The following is a 13,212-nucleotide window of genomic DNA, read 5'->3' on the forward strand; positions in this document are numbered from 1 at the left end:
GAAAAGAGAGCAAAACTGCCAAGTTCTGAAAAAGCTCCATCAGAATGACCATTTTGAAGTAATTGCAGAACAATGAAGTCTTCATTCAGCAAGTCATGCAGAAGAGCAAAGCAAAGCCATAGCAGACAGTAGCTCCTCTCATACTACTGTGTGCAGCTGAATGCATCATTAAACACCCACACAGGGTTACATCATTCAGCAGATCCAGCCAAGTTCATACCTGTTGAAACGCTGAACTTCAGCTGCCCCAAAGAGTTTTCCTTGCCTCTGAAGGGCAAGTCCCTTAAGACGCTGCCAGCTTGCATTTACTTCATCTTGTTTGGACTTTATCAGCTCCTCTTCAGGATGTGTTTCCTGGCAAGCAAAGGAACAATGCTATTTTCCTATTTCTTTGCTTTTACATCCATTGACAAAACGCTGCTGGTCTTCAAGAGATCAATTTATAATTACTGTCCTTTCCAGATGATCACCCAATTCAATAGTTCCCCTGAAATTTCACTGTGCAAACATTCAATACTCATGGTAGTGTTTTCCCTATATACTGATTTAGGCCATCGGACGATGGCTATAAACAGTATCTTCTTTTTCCTTGGAATGCCCTGCCTCCATCCTTGATCAGGCCCCAGTATCAAACCAGAAGAGGAATTAAACCTCCCTGTCCAAGGGAAATAAATTTAACTCCAATATAACAGTTTCTCTTACTAATCACTACTCTCCACATTTTCAGGAGCATTCCCAGATGGGGAAATTATTCAGGCTGTTCAGCAGAAGAACAAGTGAATCAAAGGGTGACCTTTAAGAAGAAGATAACCATGTACCCATGTGGAGCAAAGCTTAAAGATCTGCCCCAAAACAGTGGGGAAAGAGGGGAAGTTACAGACAAATGTTTGCTGTGATAACTGACTTGCCAAGAGAGATTTTCAACACCAATAAATGATAAGTTACCTACCTGGATAAGTTTGCCAGCAAACTGGTTCACTTCATTTACTCTTTCTTCATGAGCTGCAAGGTCTGTCTGGAACTCTTCAAACTTCTTTTGCAAAACTTCAACATGCTCTAAGTCCTGTCCAAGCTCTTCTGATGTCACTATTGCTTCCTAGCACATTGGGGAAAAAAAAAAAGGTTAATTTCAGTATATCCTATGGGAAATCACTATTAAAAATTAGGAAGCACAGTGTCCTAATTTTCAATAGGTCAAAGACAATCACAGTGTTTAAGGTCAGACTTAAAACTATGAAGTTTATTCATTAAGCTCCATTCCCTGCCCCAACACCTAACCATTATTGCAGAAAATATGCAAGATCACTAAGGGGGTTATTTTTTTCATCCTCCTTGGTCATTTTAATTTTTCAAGTACAAATTCTTATCGCACAGAGTGACTAGAATTAGTTCCTTTTTACACTGTTTAAGGGTATTTGCTGTAGGCTTCTGATGCAAAATTTCTGCACAAAAAGTGCAGTGTTGTATTCAGTAACAGTTATACAGGGTTTACAGTTTGAACCCACAGTGATACAAAAGAGCAAACCATCATTTAAGGAAACCAGTGTGATTATTTTGTGGCTTTTTTTCCTTTTGATAGTGTGGTTTGTGGTCTGCTTTCTTAGAGTTCAAAGAATCAAAAGCCAACAGTCCTCCTGAAGTTCATGTCCTTACAATGTATATCTAAACATGTTCCAATCATTTAGTAACTACACACTGCTTGATGCTTGGGCTGGCTCCTGTCTGAAACAAATAATTCAGAATATATATTTTTAAAAATTTGCTTTTACATGTTGAAGATTTCTCTTAGAGGAAACTTGAATTTTATTTGTCTTCTCAAAGCAAAGAATGAATTGATTATGCTAAAAAAGTACTCTCCAGCAAACAGGCTTCCTCTTAGATTAATAACTTTAATTGTGGCTGCAAAAGAAAAGTAGTACTTCGCACATATACTGCTGATGCAATGTGAATAACTTATATAAAACATACAGGTGCCTTTACAAGCTTTCTGAAACTACCTGACCTCCAGCAACTCTATTATGCTGACAGAAATTTTCCACACGAACACAGCAAATTTCCCATCAAGGACACAATAAAGGGAGGTAATTATACACCTTGTCATTGATCCAGTCCAAGACATCTTCACATTCCCGTAAATACTGCACCAACTTCTGTGCTTGCAATAATTTGACTCCCTTCTCTCTCATCTTTTCCATCAGTAATTCCCATAGTCGGTGCAGCTCCTGCAGTCGAGTCTGAAACAAAAGGATGTTGTTATTAAAATCCCCTGTCAAAGAAGATGATATTTATTCCCTTCCTGTCCTTAACAGTAGATTTATTTACTTTTCTGAAGTTGTACATCCTAAATATTACTTTAGACGAAGGGTGAGGGACAAAACTCATGATTTTATCTCTAGTAAATAGTTTTCAAATTACGTAAAGTGTTGTAACACAAAATTAGAAATTACTGAACAGAGTATTTAGACAGTTGTTATTAATTAATGAAGCTATCATATAGTTATCTTTAAGTAATTCTGATCTAAACATATTGAAATAAAATTTGATTTAAATTCTAGGCTAATATGAAGTCATACCGAAAATTAACTGCTCTTCCCTTCAAATGTTCAGTCTTTTATATCAAAGTCAACTCCCAATAAGTGAATAGCATCTTCCTTTCAGAATTTATTCTTATTTAAGACAACGCATTTGTTTTAAGTTAAACTTAAGCTATTTCACTGTATTTTAACCACTTCTCTTAATACTAAACAGTAATGTATTTAGCTAACTTTGTGAAGTGACGTGATATGGACATACTAGGAGCAAGTACTAGTTTAAATACTGAGTTTCTCTGGCTGCACTTGGCCTTTCAATACTATTGGGAGCCACTAGAAACGATAGAGACAACAAAAAGTAAAACCACACTCCCACACATGCACACAACTTGAAAAACAGGAAAGTAACTACTCCACCCATTGTCTATTACACTTTGCTCATCAAGACCTGAAACTTGAAAGTCATTCAAGAGAAGCTTTTGAACATCACGGGCGGGTACCACTTGATCCACTCAGAAAGTTCAATTAAAGAGGTTTCAAGGGAGGAAAGAGCTCTGAGCACTGCCCAGAAGGATGGTGCAAACTATCACCTAAGGAAGGAAGGAGACATTGCAAAACCAAGTTGCACTGCAGAGCCACAAGCTTCACCTACTCGTATGTGGGACCCCACTTGGGTGGCCGTGACTATCGGGCGCTGGGCAGTCCGGTACGGCGTGAAGGACTGAACCAGTAAAGGCAAGTTAGAATGAAATGCTGAACTTATCAATTAAGTTTGATAATCACTACCAAAAACATCTCATCTTTAAACAGCTCTTCTCAGAACTGGATCCAAAAGAAGGTATGAGCTGGGTGCTCATGAAAGAGAAAACCACATCCGAGCTTTATAAATACAAATTTTCTCATGATTTCACTTATCAAATAGCTGTAAAATTTTAAAGAGAGGTTTTGAATATAGAGTTTTCTGTGCAATCTGAACAAAATGCTTAAGGAAAGGCCTGTAAGAGGCAGGGAGGGGAAAAAAGCTTTAAAACTCACTCTTATGGTTTCAGATGCAAAATGGCCTTCGTTAATCATCTGATTTCCAGTCTCATCCAGTTTAATGATGGCTCCTGAATTGGCCTGCACCTCAGCCTCAAAGGCTTGGTGCTTCTGCAGCTTCCCCTGAAAGGAAAACATCAAAGAATGCAACTGAGATTTGGTGCAGGAACTCCTTCACATTCCCCAACAGCAAGATTTTAAACGTATTTTATGCATATTCAGGACAAACAAATACTAAAACTGCACAGTAGAAATAATTTATATCATGTGGTGGATCTACACGTGGAATCAAACATCCCAGTTTTAGTCATTTCTTTCTTGTGTTTACTCTTGCACATTACAGTGTTTAAACCCCTGAGAACCTGTCAGCTAGTTCTACCCACACAAGCTTATTTTTAATAAATACTTTTTTTTGGTGGAAACAATAAGTGACAATTCACATTTATTCACAGAGTTAAGGCATCCAACAAATTCTAGAATTAAACAAAGTTGGTTTTGAACTACATTACACTGATCACTTTTTTCTATGCTGATGTAGCATCTAATCCATTATTAGAAATATTCCAATTACATCAGCAAAAAAGCCAGGCTTTTGAAGAGCACTTTGCAAGGTCATGGGTATTTGCATCCATCTTTCTTCCCTCTTCAATCAAGTTTCATTTCTGTGTTTGTTCTATACCAGCTGACCTGGAACACCCTGAAATTAATAGTACAGGAAATATAAAGTGGCAGGAGGACTTACCTGCAAATTGCTTGGGTCTTTGTAATTTTCATCAGATGCAATCTGCAGTTTCTCTTGGATCCATTTTTCAAGCTCATCTGCATCACGCTGGAAAAACTGGAATCGATAGGAATCTTCAAGTTTTTGGCGCCTTAGAGAAGAGAGTTCCTTGAACCTGTGGTAACGGTCCAAAACTTGCTGACGCCTTTCTTGGATATCTTCTGCTGTTTCCAACACTTTTACACCACTTGGGTCCATTTTCTGAAAGCAAAAATAAAACCCCATTATGTTTGTCTTCCAAAATATCGGTAGATCAGGAAGAGATTCATGCAGAAAAAATGTGTTTTTTTAAAATCACACGTGGTTTACTTACAGTCTTACTCTGTGTGTGCAGGTATGTGTAAAAAATCTTACATGTAAATAAAAGCACACTTCCAGCAAAAAGTGGTAAAGGAAAATTTACGAAGACATTTAACATCTATTTGGTTTGGACAAATATGGCTGCAGTCACATAAAGTCTGTGTCATCTCACTGTAGCATGCAAGTGTCCAACACAACAGCTAAAAATGTGGGTTTGTGCACAAGTATGTGTAGATACAGACAAAACATATTTCTTGTACAGTATCTTGAAATACAGTATTTAAAATATTCAATACTAAAGACTATTACTCTTCTTTGAACAACAGTTTAGTGGCCCACTTTCAGAAGCCAGTACGAGGCTTCACAGATGTGACCTTAGTTAAGTAAGTCAAGGAGCATTTTGTTTAATCAACGATTCTTGCTGTGACTGAAAATCCTTCCACATTGCTTTATGTACTAAAGCCTAATATTATTACCACAGGCAGCAAAGACCTGACTACTGATCTGCTTTTGCTCTTTTTTATTAAAATTGTGACAACCTTTAATCTTCAGTTCCTAAACTTTCCAAAAGCATTTTGATTTTCAGTGAAAGATCTGGGCACTAGAACAGAACTGTAACACAAATTTTAAAAGTGGAACTATCATTATCACTGAATTTTGAATATTTAACCACTTATTTAACAACTAAGTGCATATCAAGAGGCTGCTGCAACAAACACTCTGCCTGAACCATTTTGCAATTAATGTCTTTGTGTACAAGTGATTACACAAGTCACTCACTCAATACTTTTCCACCATCAATTCTGCACTCTCCAAACTAAAGGTACTTCTCAATCCTATATTTCTGGGAAGAAACCCAGACTAGAATTCCAGACTAAAAGGCATGGACAATCAGTTAAAATAAATCATTAAATATTAAATTGTTATTTAGTCATTAGTTAGCTGCATGCTTTAATTAGACATGTATCTTGCATAATTGTACGGAAAACTCCACAGGTTGGAAAGTGATCTACAGGGTCGTGTTTTCCAAGCACTTGTAAAAGGACAGTCTGACAGAAAGCAGCATATGGAGACAAATCCACACATTCCTGAGCTACCCTTCCAAAGTCCCCACCCTCCAGAGGACAGCCGTGCCAGCAGCACTCCTTGCTCCCATGAACTCTGAGCCCCAACTGCACTGCAGCACTTGCAGGAAGGAAAGAAAATTCAGCTTTGTTTTTCCTTACACTCATTACTGTCAAAAGAGGACAAGGAAAAAAACCACCCCAGTGCATGCAGACTGTCTTACATAAACAAAACCCAGGTTTTGCCTGGCAGTGCTGCCAAAATCTCCACTTGATTAGTGTATCTGAGTATTAAAAGCTCAAACCCCTGAACATAACTCGAGCCCATGCACAGATATGGTTCCCTGAGAAAGCAGCTGTTTGTTCCAGCACTTTTTCCACCAGGAAAGGAAGTTATTGCAAAAAACTTCCTTTCCTGCCATGTCATGCTGTGTTTGAATCCCAAAAACACTTATTTTAAACTGCATTGTGTTCTGGAATAACACAGTGGCAGCTGATTTAATGTCCTGCATGGCAGGAGCCCCTCTGCGGATTCTGGGTTTGAGCAGTGCTGGGAAACAATTAAATCCTGGTCAGTCTCTGGAACACTGTGCACTCATTCACTGTACAGTACAACTCAACTTGTATTTCAATATCAAAAAATAACCCCCACAAAGTGATTTGAAAACATTTTCAATTATTTACATTATTAATTTATGGAACAATTTTAATTGTTTAAACTATAATTTCAAACATTGTTACAATATTGAAAGCCAAATGGGAGACCTTCTGTAATTTACCCTGGGAACTGGTTTGCCTCTCACCACACAAGCCAGGCAATCTGGCTCCTTTTTTGCTGGAATTGGTTAAAAGAAAGGCTCCTTTTGTAACTACAGTGGAGCGAGTCAATTGTAAAAGAAGTGCTTTAGTGTAGCAATAATGGACTGTTCTTCCTGCAGCCCCAGCCGACGTCAGCAGTGTCTGTGTGCTGCCAGAGCCACCAGGGAGCTCAGAACTCAAAAGTCATGGATGCTGCAGAACAATGCAGTCTCCCTCCCTCCCGTGTTATCACCTCCAACTGCAGCGCTCCCTGGAATACCAAACACCCCTCCAAAACACCCCCAAAACTTCTTGGTTCAACGACACCGCTTGAAGACACCTAGGGTACACCTGTGCATTTCTTGCACGAGTCCCACCAACTCAAAGTTTTTAAGGTAAAAGCCCTGGGATGTGACTGTGCCAGGCTGTCCCCAGATAACCAGCGGCATCCCTCCGGCCCCGCCCGGCACAGCCGGTGCAGGGCGATAAGGACGGGGCTGAGGGAACTTTCCAGGCCCCAGACAGCAGATCTGGACTGGCCTGGTGACATTTCATTCCTCCTTTCATGCTGTAAGATTGACATTAGGTTAGCTTAGGACTTAACTAAAAACCAGAAATGCTTCTTCACACTGCACTGTTTTGGTGATGTTATTTAAAAAGGAAAAGAAACAGCAAACAAAAAGAAGTTGGAAAATTAAGGGGAAAAGCCTGAAACAACAAAACAAACTTTTTGCTCTCATCCTTCCATCTATGCCTTCCCCAGTCAAATGCAATGATAGATAATAGCACACTCAAATATACAACTGCAGGTATTTACAGACACCGCAGTGCAACAGTGATGATGTCAGCAACACCATTCAAGTTCGGAACAGCGGCAGCGAGGTGGGTTCAACAGGAATTACAGCAGTGCCACACAGCAGAGCTGTCAGCATTTCCCTTACCAAAACATGTTTTCAGGGATTTAAAAGCACAAATGTGAAATACATTCAGTGCTAGGCAGAAGATTTTAGTGTATTTTTAAAAGCAATTACACGAAGCTTCAAAAAAAATTAACTCCTTTGCCTGAAAAAGTCAGATATCAGTACATGAAGATCTTCAGAAGTAGTAAAATAATTTTCTCTTAAGACAAGTCCTCATGTGTTACACATGTTCATCATACATGACTACAGCAGTAGCCTGTAACAAAAATATTTTCCTTGCCAAAACATTCCTGCTTCCCAAGTATGCACACATGAACAGCTCAATGCATTTTTTTTTATGTTCATCAACAACACACATCGTCAATCTTGTCTAAAGAAGATTTAACTACTCCCTCCTGGGGAACAGGAACAGATTGCTGATCTTTCTTCTTTAAGCAAAAAATGGATGTGAAAATAACCTTCAAAAGGACAGAGAGAAAAAAAAATAACACACATTTTCCCCAGCTTTGATTTCTCCAATTCACAGCTCGCTCAAAACACCAGGGAAGAAACAAACCACCATGACTGTCTGGCTTAGGGAAGTCCATATGTACTTGTACTGCTAGAAAATCAAAGAGAATCCTTCTGAAAACATGCACAGCTCCTGCAAAGGGAGCCTGAGCATGTTGTGTTACAGAGAAGGAGCTAAAAGATGCCATATCCTATCCTAGAAATTGGGACACTACTGGGACAAAATTAGTGCCCGGCCTTTTGGTTTGTTGAATTTAACTTTTACAAAATAAAGACATTTTAAGACTATGTGCAGCAGAACACTGTGTCCAAATATGCTATTAAGGAAGGTCACTGACAGCCCCAAATCTCCACAAATTCTAAGCAAAAAAAAAAAAATCAGTCAAGCACTGCAGTCCCCCCACCAAAAAAAAAAAAAAAAATCAAGATGTGCTGAAGTTGCTGATTGATGCTGTAGAACCAACCACAGTGCAGGTAAAATTCAAACCAGCCCCAAAATTTAAGCAGGTGTTGAAGGGACGCAGAAACTGTCACATTAGAAAAAAAAAAAAAAAAAAGTAAACTGTTTAAACCAAAGTGGTTGCAAAGCTAGTGATTTAGGCTGACAAGAGGGTTTGAGCACAGCCTCAACTATGCAATTTTGAAATATGAAGACAGATAAAGACCTGTTCATTTTTAGGCATTTAATCTTAAAATCTCAATTCCACTATTTAAACAAGAGCAGTTGAATTGCCTATCTGAATTTGGTGTCTCCACATAGAAGGGGGCTTTTTGGATTTGCTTTTGCTTTAACATCACAGACCTTTGATAAAACTATCCAGGGCTGGCAAGGACTGCACTCTGCTGAGACTCCTGAGAAAGCAAATTACCTTGACTGCATTGCAGAAATGCAGAGTTTACAGGTAATGGAAGATTATATAATTAACTCCAGCATTTTTCATCCCCATTTGTTATCTTTTCATTATCATTTTAATTGCAGTATAAACATTTACATCACTACCATTTCCAAATAAAATCTAGTTGCTTTTGTTCCCCAGCTGAAATCTGATCTCTACGTGCTATTTATTTTATCATCACTGAAACAGAAGCATCACTGTGTAGAAGCAGTTACAGCACAACAACTCAAGGATTACGAATTTGTGCAAGTGGATGAATAGGAAGCAAACCAACTCTGAATGCACAATGTTCTACACTGTAAATCTCAGGTGATTTGCAGAAGCTATAAAGAAAACATTCTGCTCAAGTACATTTTGAAATAAAAACCTCTTTGAAAATGAATCAGTATCGAAACCTGATTATATTGAACTGTAACTCCTATAAAATGTTCACACATCATGCATCACAGACAGAAATTCGGCAACTCAAAGTATTAAAGGAAAGGCAGATCAGACTCACACTAAGTGCAAATAAAGCACCTGCTGTACAGAATAAGTTCAAACTAGTGGTTTTTGTTACAAACAGGTCACTGCAATAAAGGCAGGCAAGTGTGGCAAGGGCACTTCATGCATTATGGAAAAATACCTGGACTTTGACTTTACGAAACGATGACAACATGATGGAAGAATGTAGAGTCTAAAAGGGAGGGGGAAATCAAGATAACATTCAACCAACGACCAGCATAAAGATATGGCTGAAATTTTTGTCACAATACCTGTTAATCACTTTCCTTTTGCTTCCTTGTCACATAAAACAATTTGGTGTTAGTATTACTCAAGCTATTGAAAATGACAAGACCCTTTCATGCAAAAAGAAGGTAATGGGAAACCTTAGTTAATTCAGGATGTACTAACCCTTCCAGTTAGTTCAAAACAAACCAAAAAACTACCATAATCTGAAGGTGGAAACAGAAAGTAACTCAAGTTATCTGGACTTGGCAAACGATGGTTCTTGCCACAGTACAAACCAAGTGTGACGGCTTAATTTGAAGACAAAAATTCAATCAGAAGGTTTGGAATGTAAATCGCTACAAAAAATGTTGACTTTCAATTGCCACAACAAAAAATGGACAGGTGGCGGTTGCGACAGAAGGTATTTTTTGAGATGCAGCTGTCAAGAGTGTCCAAATTTCCTTGCCTTCCCCAGCCCCACGGACGTGCTGCGATCCCTCCATGGAAAACTGCAGCAGCGTGTGCGTGTGTGTCCCTGGGGCTGCTGGAGCTGCGGAGGTCTCTGTGGCGTTCGCAGCTTCACCCGGGTCAGCTGCAGCAGGAGCCGGCACATTCCCCCTGCTGGATCCACCGGCAGCCCGGGCCCGGCTCAGCCTCCATCCACGGCATCTGCAGTCTGCTCCACCCCATTCTTCTGCTGCCTACACTCACCCCAGGGACAAATGGAAAAAACAAACTCCCACACTACACTAACGAGCAGAGGAGAAAAGGGAGGAATTTGTATTATCTCCTCCGATAGAGGGGAAGTGATCAATTGTCTCAAAAAAAAAAAAAAAAAGTATTTATGATTAAAACAGTTACAATGCCATAAATACATTACATGGACAGCAAAGATACCAAGCTATTTGTGTAAAATCACTAAGGTAAGCTGTAAATGTCATAGTTGAGAAATACGAATTTCTCACCAAGAGGTGCCACCCTCCACCAAGAGAATCAAGGCCTTTCTTATCTTACTGCTGTACAGGAGAAAAATGTGCAAAAAATGTTTAAAATGTGTAAATGCAACCACCATTTTTGTTATTGTTGCTATCTTTGTTATTAAAAAATCAACCAGAATTATGTTTTACTTCCTGAACTACAGATTTCACTTAAGCATTACATCTAAATCTGTTTCTTTAAATAAAATTTTCATTTCAGTTTGACCAATATGGATATAGTGGCTTTTTATTTCAACAAGAACGGAAATAAATTACTTCTTGTGAACAATGTTACCTGTTATCTTAGTACAAATATTTTCCACAGCTTAACATTTCCATCATTATAGTTACAGATCCTGCACACAGTGCAGCAGAAAGCAATCAATTTTGAGCCTTTTGTCCATTATTTTCTCTCCACAATCCATAAATAAGGAGAAATCAAGATTTCAAGGAAGATTTCTCTGCTAGTTGCTTATAAATGCATGAAAATCCCACAGTGGGATTTAAAATTTGTGTTGAACAAATCTGAATCGTTGACTAAGGCCTTTTGGTGAACACAGTCATTGGAATCTTCTGGCACTTTGCTGAAAACAAAAATGCCAAAAGAAAATGGATTATTTGTTTTCCAGAAAGATACAGAACCATTTCAGGCTGAGTTGGCTTTTTTTGCGCTGTTTTTTCATTTTTTTTTCCCCTGATATGCTCATTCGCCATCTCCAGACAACTGCTCTTCAAAACCTATTTAAATATGTATGAAAGACTGCTCAGGAGTCACGTACATTTTCGACTGGAACACAAACCTGGTTTATGATAATGCAGCTACAAAAAAATCCTGAACAGCCAATATGAACCTGCTGAAAAAATATACAGTGATAATTGCTTGGTTTTCCTTCAATATCAGGGAAAATGGTTGCCCTATTGGCACATATCTATGACCCAGCAATGCAGATTTATATTGTTATAACCAGGTAAGGTGTATGTGGGCAACAAATTGAGAAACGCTCGATTTGGATTTATTTTAAATCACACGCAAAAAAAAAAAAAAGTTTTAAAAAAATTTAAAAATAACCAGGGCAGGGACAAATCATGATTCTTTTACAAAGGAAGAAGTAGACCTTGCCCTACATACAAAGTAGCACACACATGAAGGGAACAGAGGTCGGGAGATTCTGCCGAAATGCCCCCGTGCCCGTCCCCATGCCCCGGCCCCTCCATCGCTCCTTCCTCCTCCTCGCCGCATCTCCTGACCTTGGACAGGGCTGGGCAGCCGCGGGAGCCATTGCTGTGCAGCGATTCCCATCCCCCGGGAATTCTCCCCGGGAAAAGCTGGGTGGCACCCCTGAAGGGCCGGGCGGGCATGTTCTTTTATCCCCTGTCAGCCGCCGGGGATGTTGTTTTCCGCCCGCCCGTCCCTCCCCGGGGCGCTGAATGGGATTCCAGCCGCGGGTCGCCCAGAGCCGCTCCCTGCCCGCCCGCCCTTCCCTCGCGCCGCGCCCCCGCCCTTCGCTCCGCTCCGCTCGCCCGAGGCCCGCGGGGAGACCCCGGGCGCGGCTCTGCGGCGGCGAAGACCCGCCCGCCGGAGCCGCGGAGGGCGAGAGCGAGCGGCGGCCGGGACCCCCGCGGAGGCAGGGCCGGCCGCAGGCTCCCTCGGCTCACCCGCACACCTGTGCCCGGCTGTGCGTGCGGGGCTGGGCGAGCCCGAGCGGGGCGCGGTGAAGGCCGCGCGGCGCCCCCCGCCCGCCCTCCGCCCCATCCCCTCACCGGGTCTGTGGGTGCGCACGGACCTCCCGCCGGCTCCGCGCCCTCCGCCACGGACCGCGCGCGCCGCCCGCACCCGCCGTTTTATAGCCCGGCCGGAGGTGACGTCAGCGCCGCAGAGCGGCCCTGCCCGGTCGGCGGAAAGAGACGAAGAACTTCGGTAAGAATCGGGAAAGGAGCGCAGAGAGGCCACGCCCACCAGCGCTCCACCAGTGACCGATGGCGATCCGGAGAGAGACGAGCGAATCCGGAAACAGCCGAGCGGTTCCGGAGACAGCGAGGCGTTCGGAACACACCGAGAGGCTCCGGAAAGGAACGAGAGGTTTCCGAAGGGCCGAGCGGTTCCGGAAAGAGCCGAGCGGAGGAGCGGGTGCGGGGGGCGTTTGTGCCCTGCAGGGACCGGCCTCGGGCACCACAAAAATCACATTATTAGAGGGGGAATCGATTAAAAAGTCCTCGCAGGGGTCCGCCCCCTTCTCCGGAGTCAGGGTCAGTTTGGGTATGAGAGTCGAGGTCCTGCGGCTCAGTGATGGGGACAGGTCACCAGTGCAGCATCGAGCCACGGTTAAAGCAGCAGCTTCGTTAGTTTTACGTTATATAAATGTGTTTATATATACGTATAATACACACATATATATAAAAAATTTATATCCAGATGCATAGGTAAGAGTGGCTGCTTGAAGCACTGTGCAGTGTCACCCAGAAGCCTGACAAGGACACAGCATCAAAAGGCAGCGAGCGCCTGTCAAGGGAAAGCTATTTCTGAAAAGCTGATGCATAAATTCAAAGGAAAATGAGCCTTTACCATTAAATCAATGTTTAAAATAGACACATTCTACTCTAAAAAAATTGAAATGATTAGAGGGCTGGAAGGCAGCAAGAATGTTATTGGCTCAAAGTGGTGAGTGGGTTTGATGGCTGTGTGAAT

At 41.4% G+C, this 13,212-nt stretch overlaps 1 protein-coding gene across 6 annotated transcripts in view; it reads right to left on the reverse strand.

Annotated features, from left to right (window-relative positions):
* The window catches only part of SPTAN1 (spectrin alpha, non-erythrocytic 1), a 45,354-nt gene extending 32,942 nt beyond the window's left edge, over positions 1-12,412 (reverse strand). For 3 of the 6 annotated variants that reach the window (XM_077787794.1, XM_031506295.2, XM_077787793.1), the window contains exons 1-6: positions 9,464-10,374; positions 4,312-4,551; positions 3,567-3,692; positions 2,094-2,234; positions 950-1,096; positions 221-354 (exon numbers count right to left, since the gene is read on the reverse strand). In XM_077787794.1, the coding sequence (XP_077643920.1) occupies positions 221-354; positions 950-1,096; positions 2,094-2,234; positions 3,567-3,692; positions 4,312-4,551; positions 9,464-9,496 (821 nt within the window). In that variant the 5' untranslated portion in view covers positions 9,497-10,374. Of the gene's footprint in view, positions 1-220; positions 355-949; positions 1,097-2,093; positions 2,235-3,566; positions 3,693-4,311; positions 4,552-9,463; positions 10,376-12,287 lie in introns of those variants that run through there. The other 3 variants (XM_021551405.2, XM_021551406.2, XM_021551403.3) reach the window with 3 other exon arrangements.
* Positions 12,413-13,212: the final 800 nt, after the last annotated feature.

Source organism: Lonchura striata, chromosome 22 (genome assembly GCF_046129695.1).
Source record: "Lonchura striata isolate bLonStr1 chromosome 22, bLonStr1.mat, whole genome shotgun sequence".
NCBI lineage: Eukaryota > Metazoa > Chordata > Aves > Passeriformes > Estrildidae > Lonchura > Lonchura striata.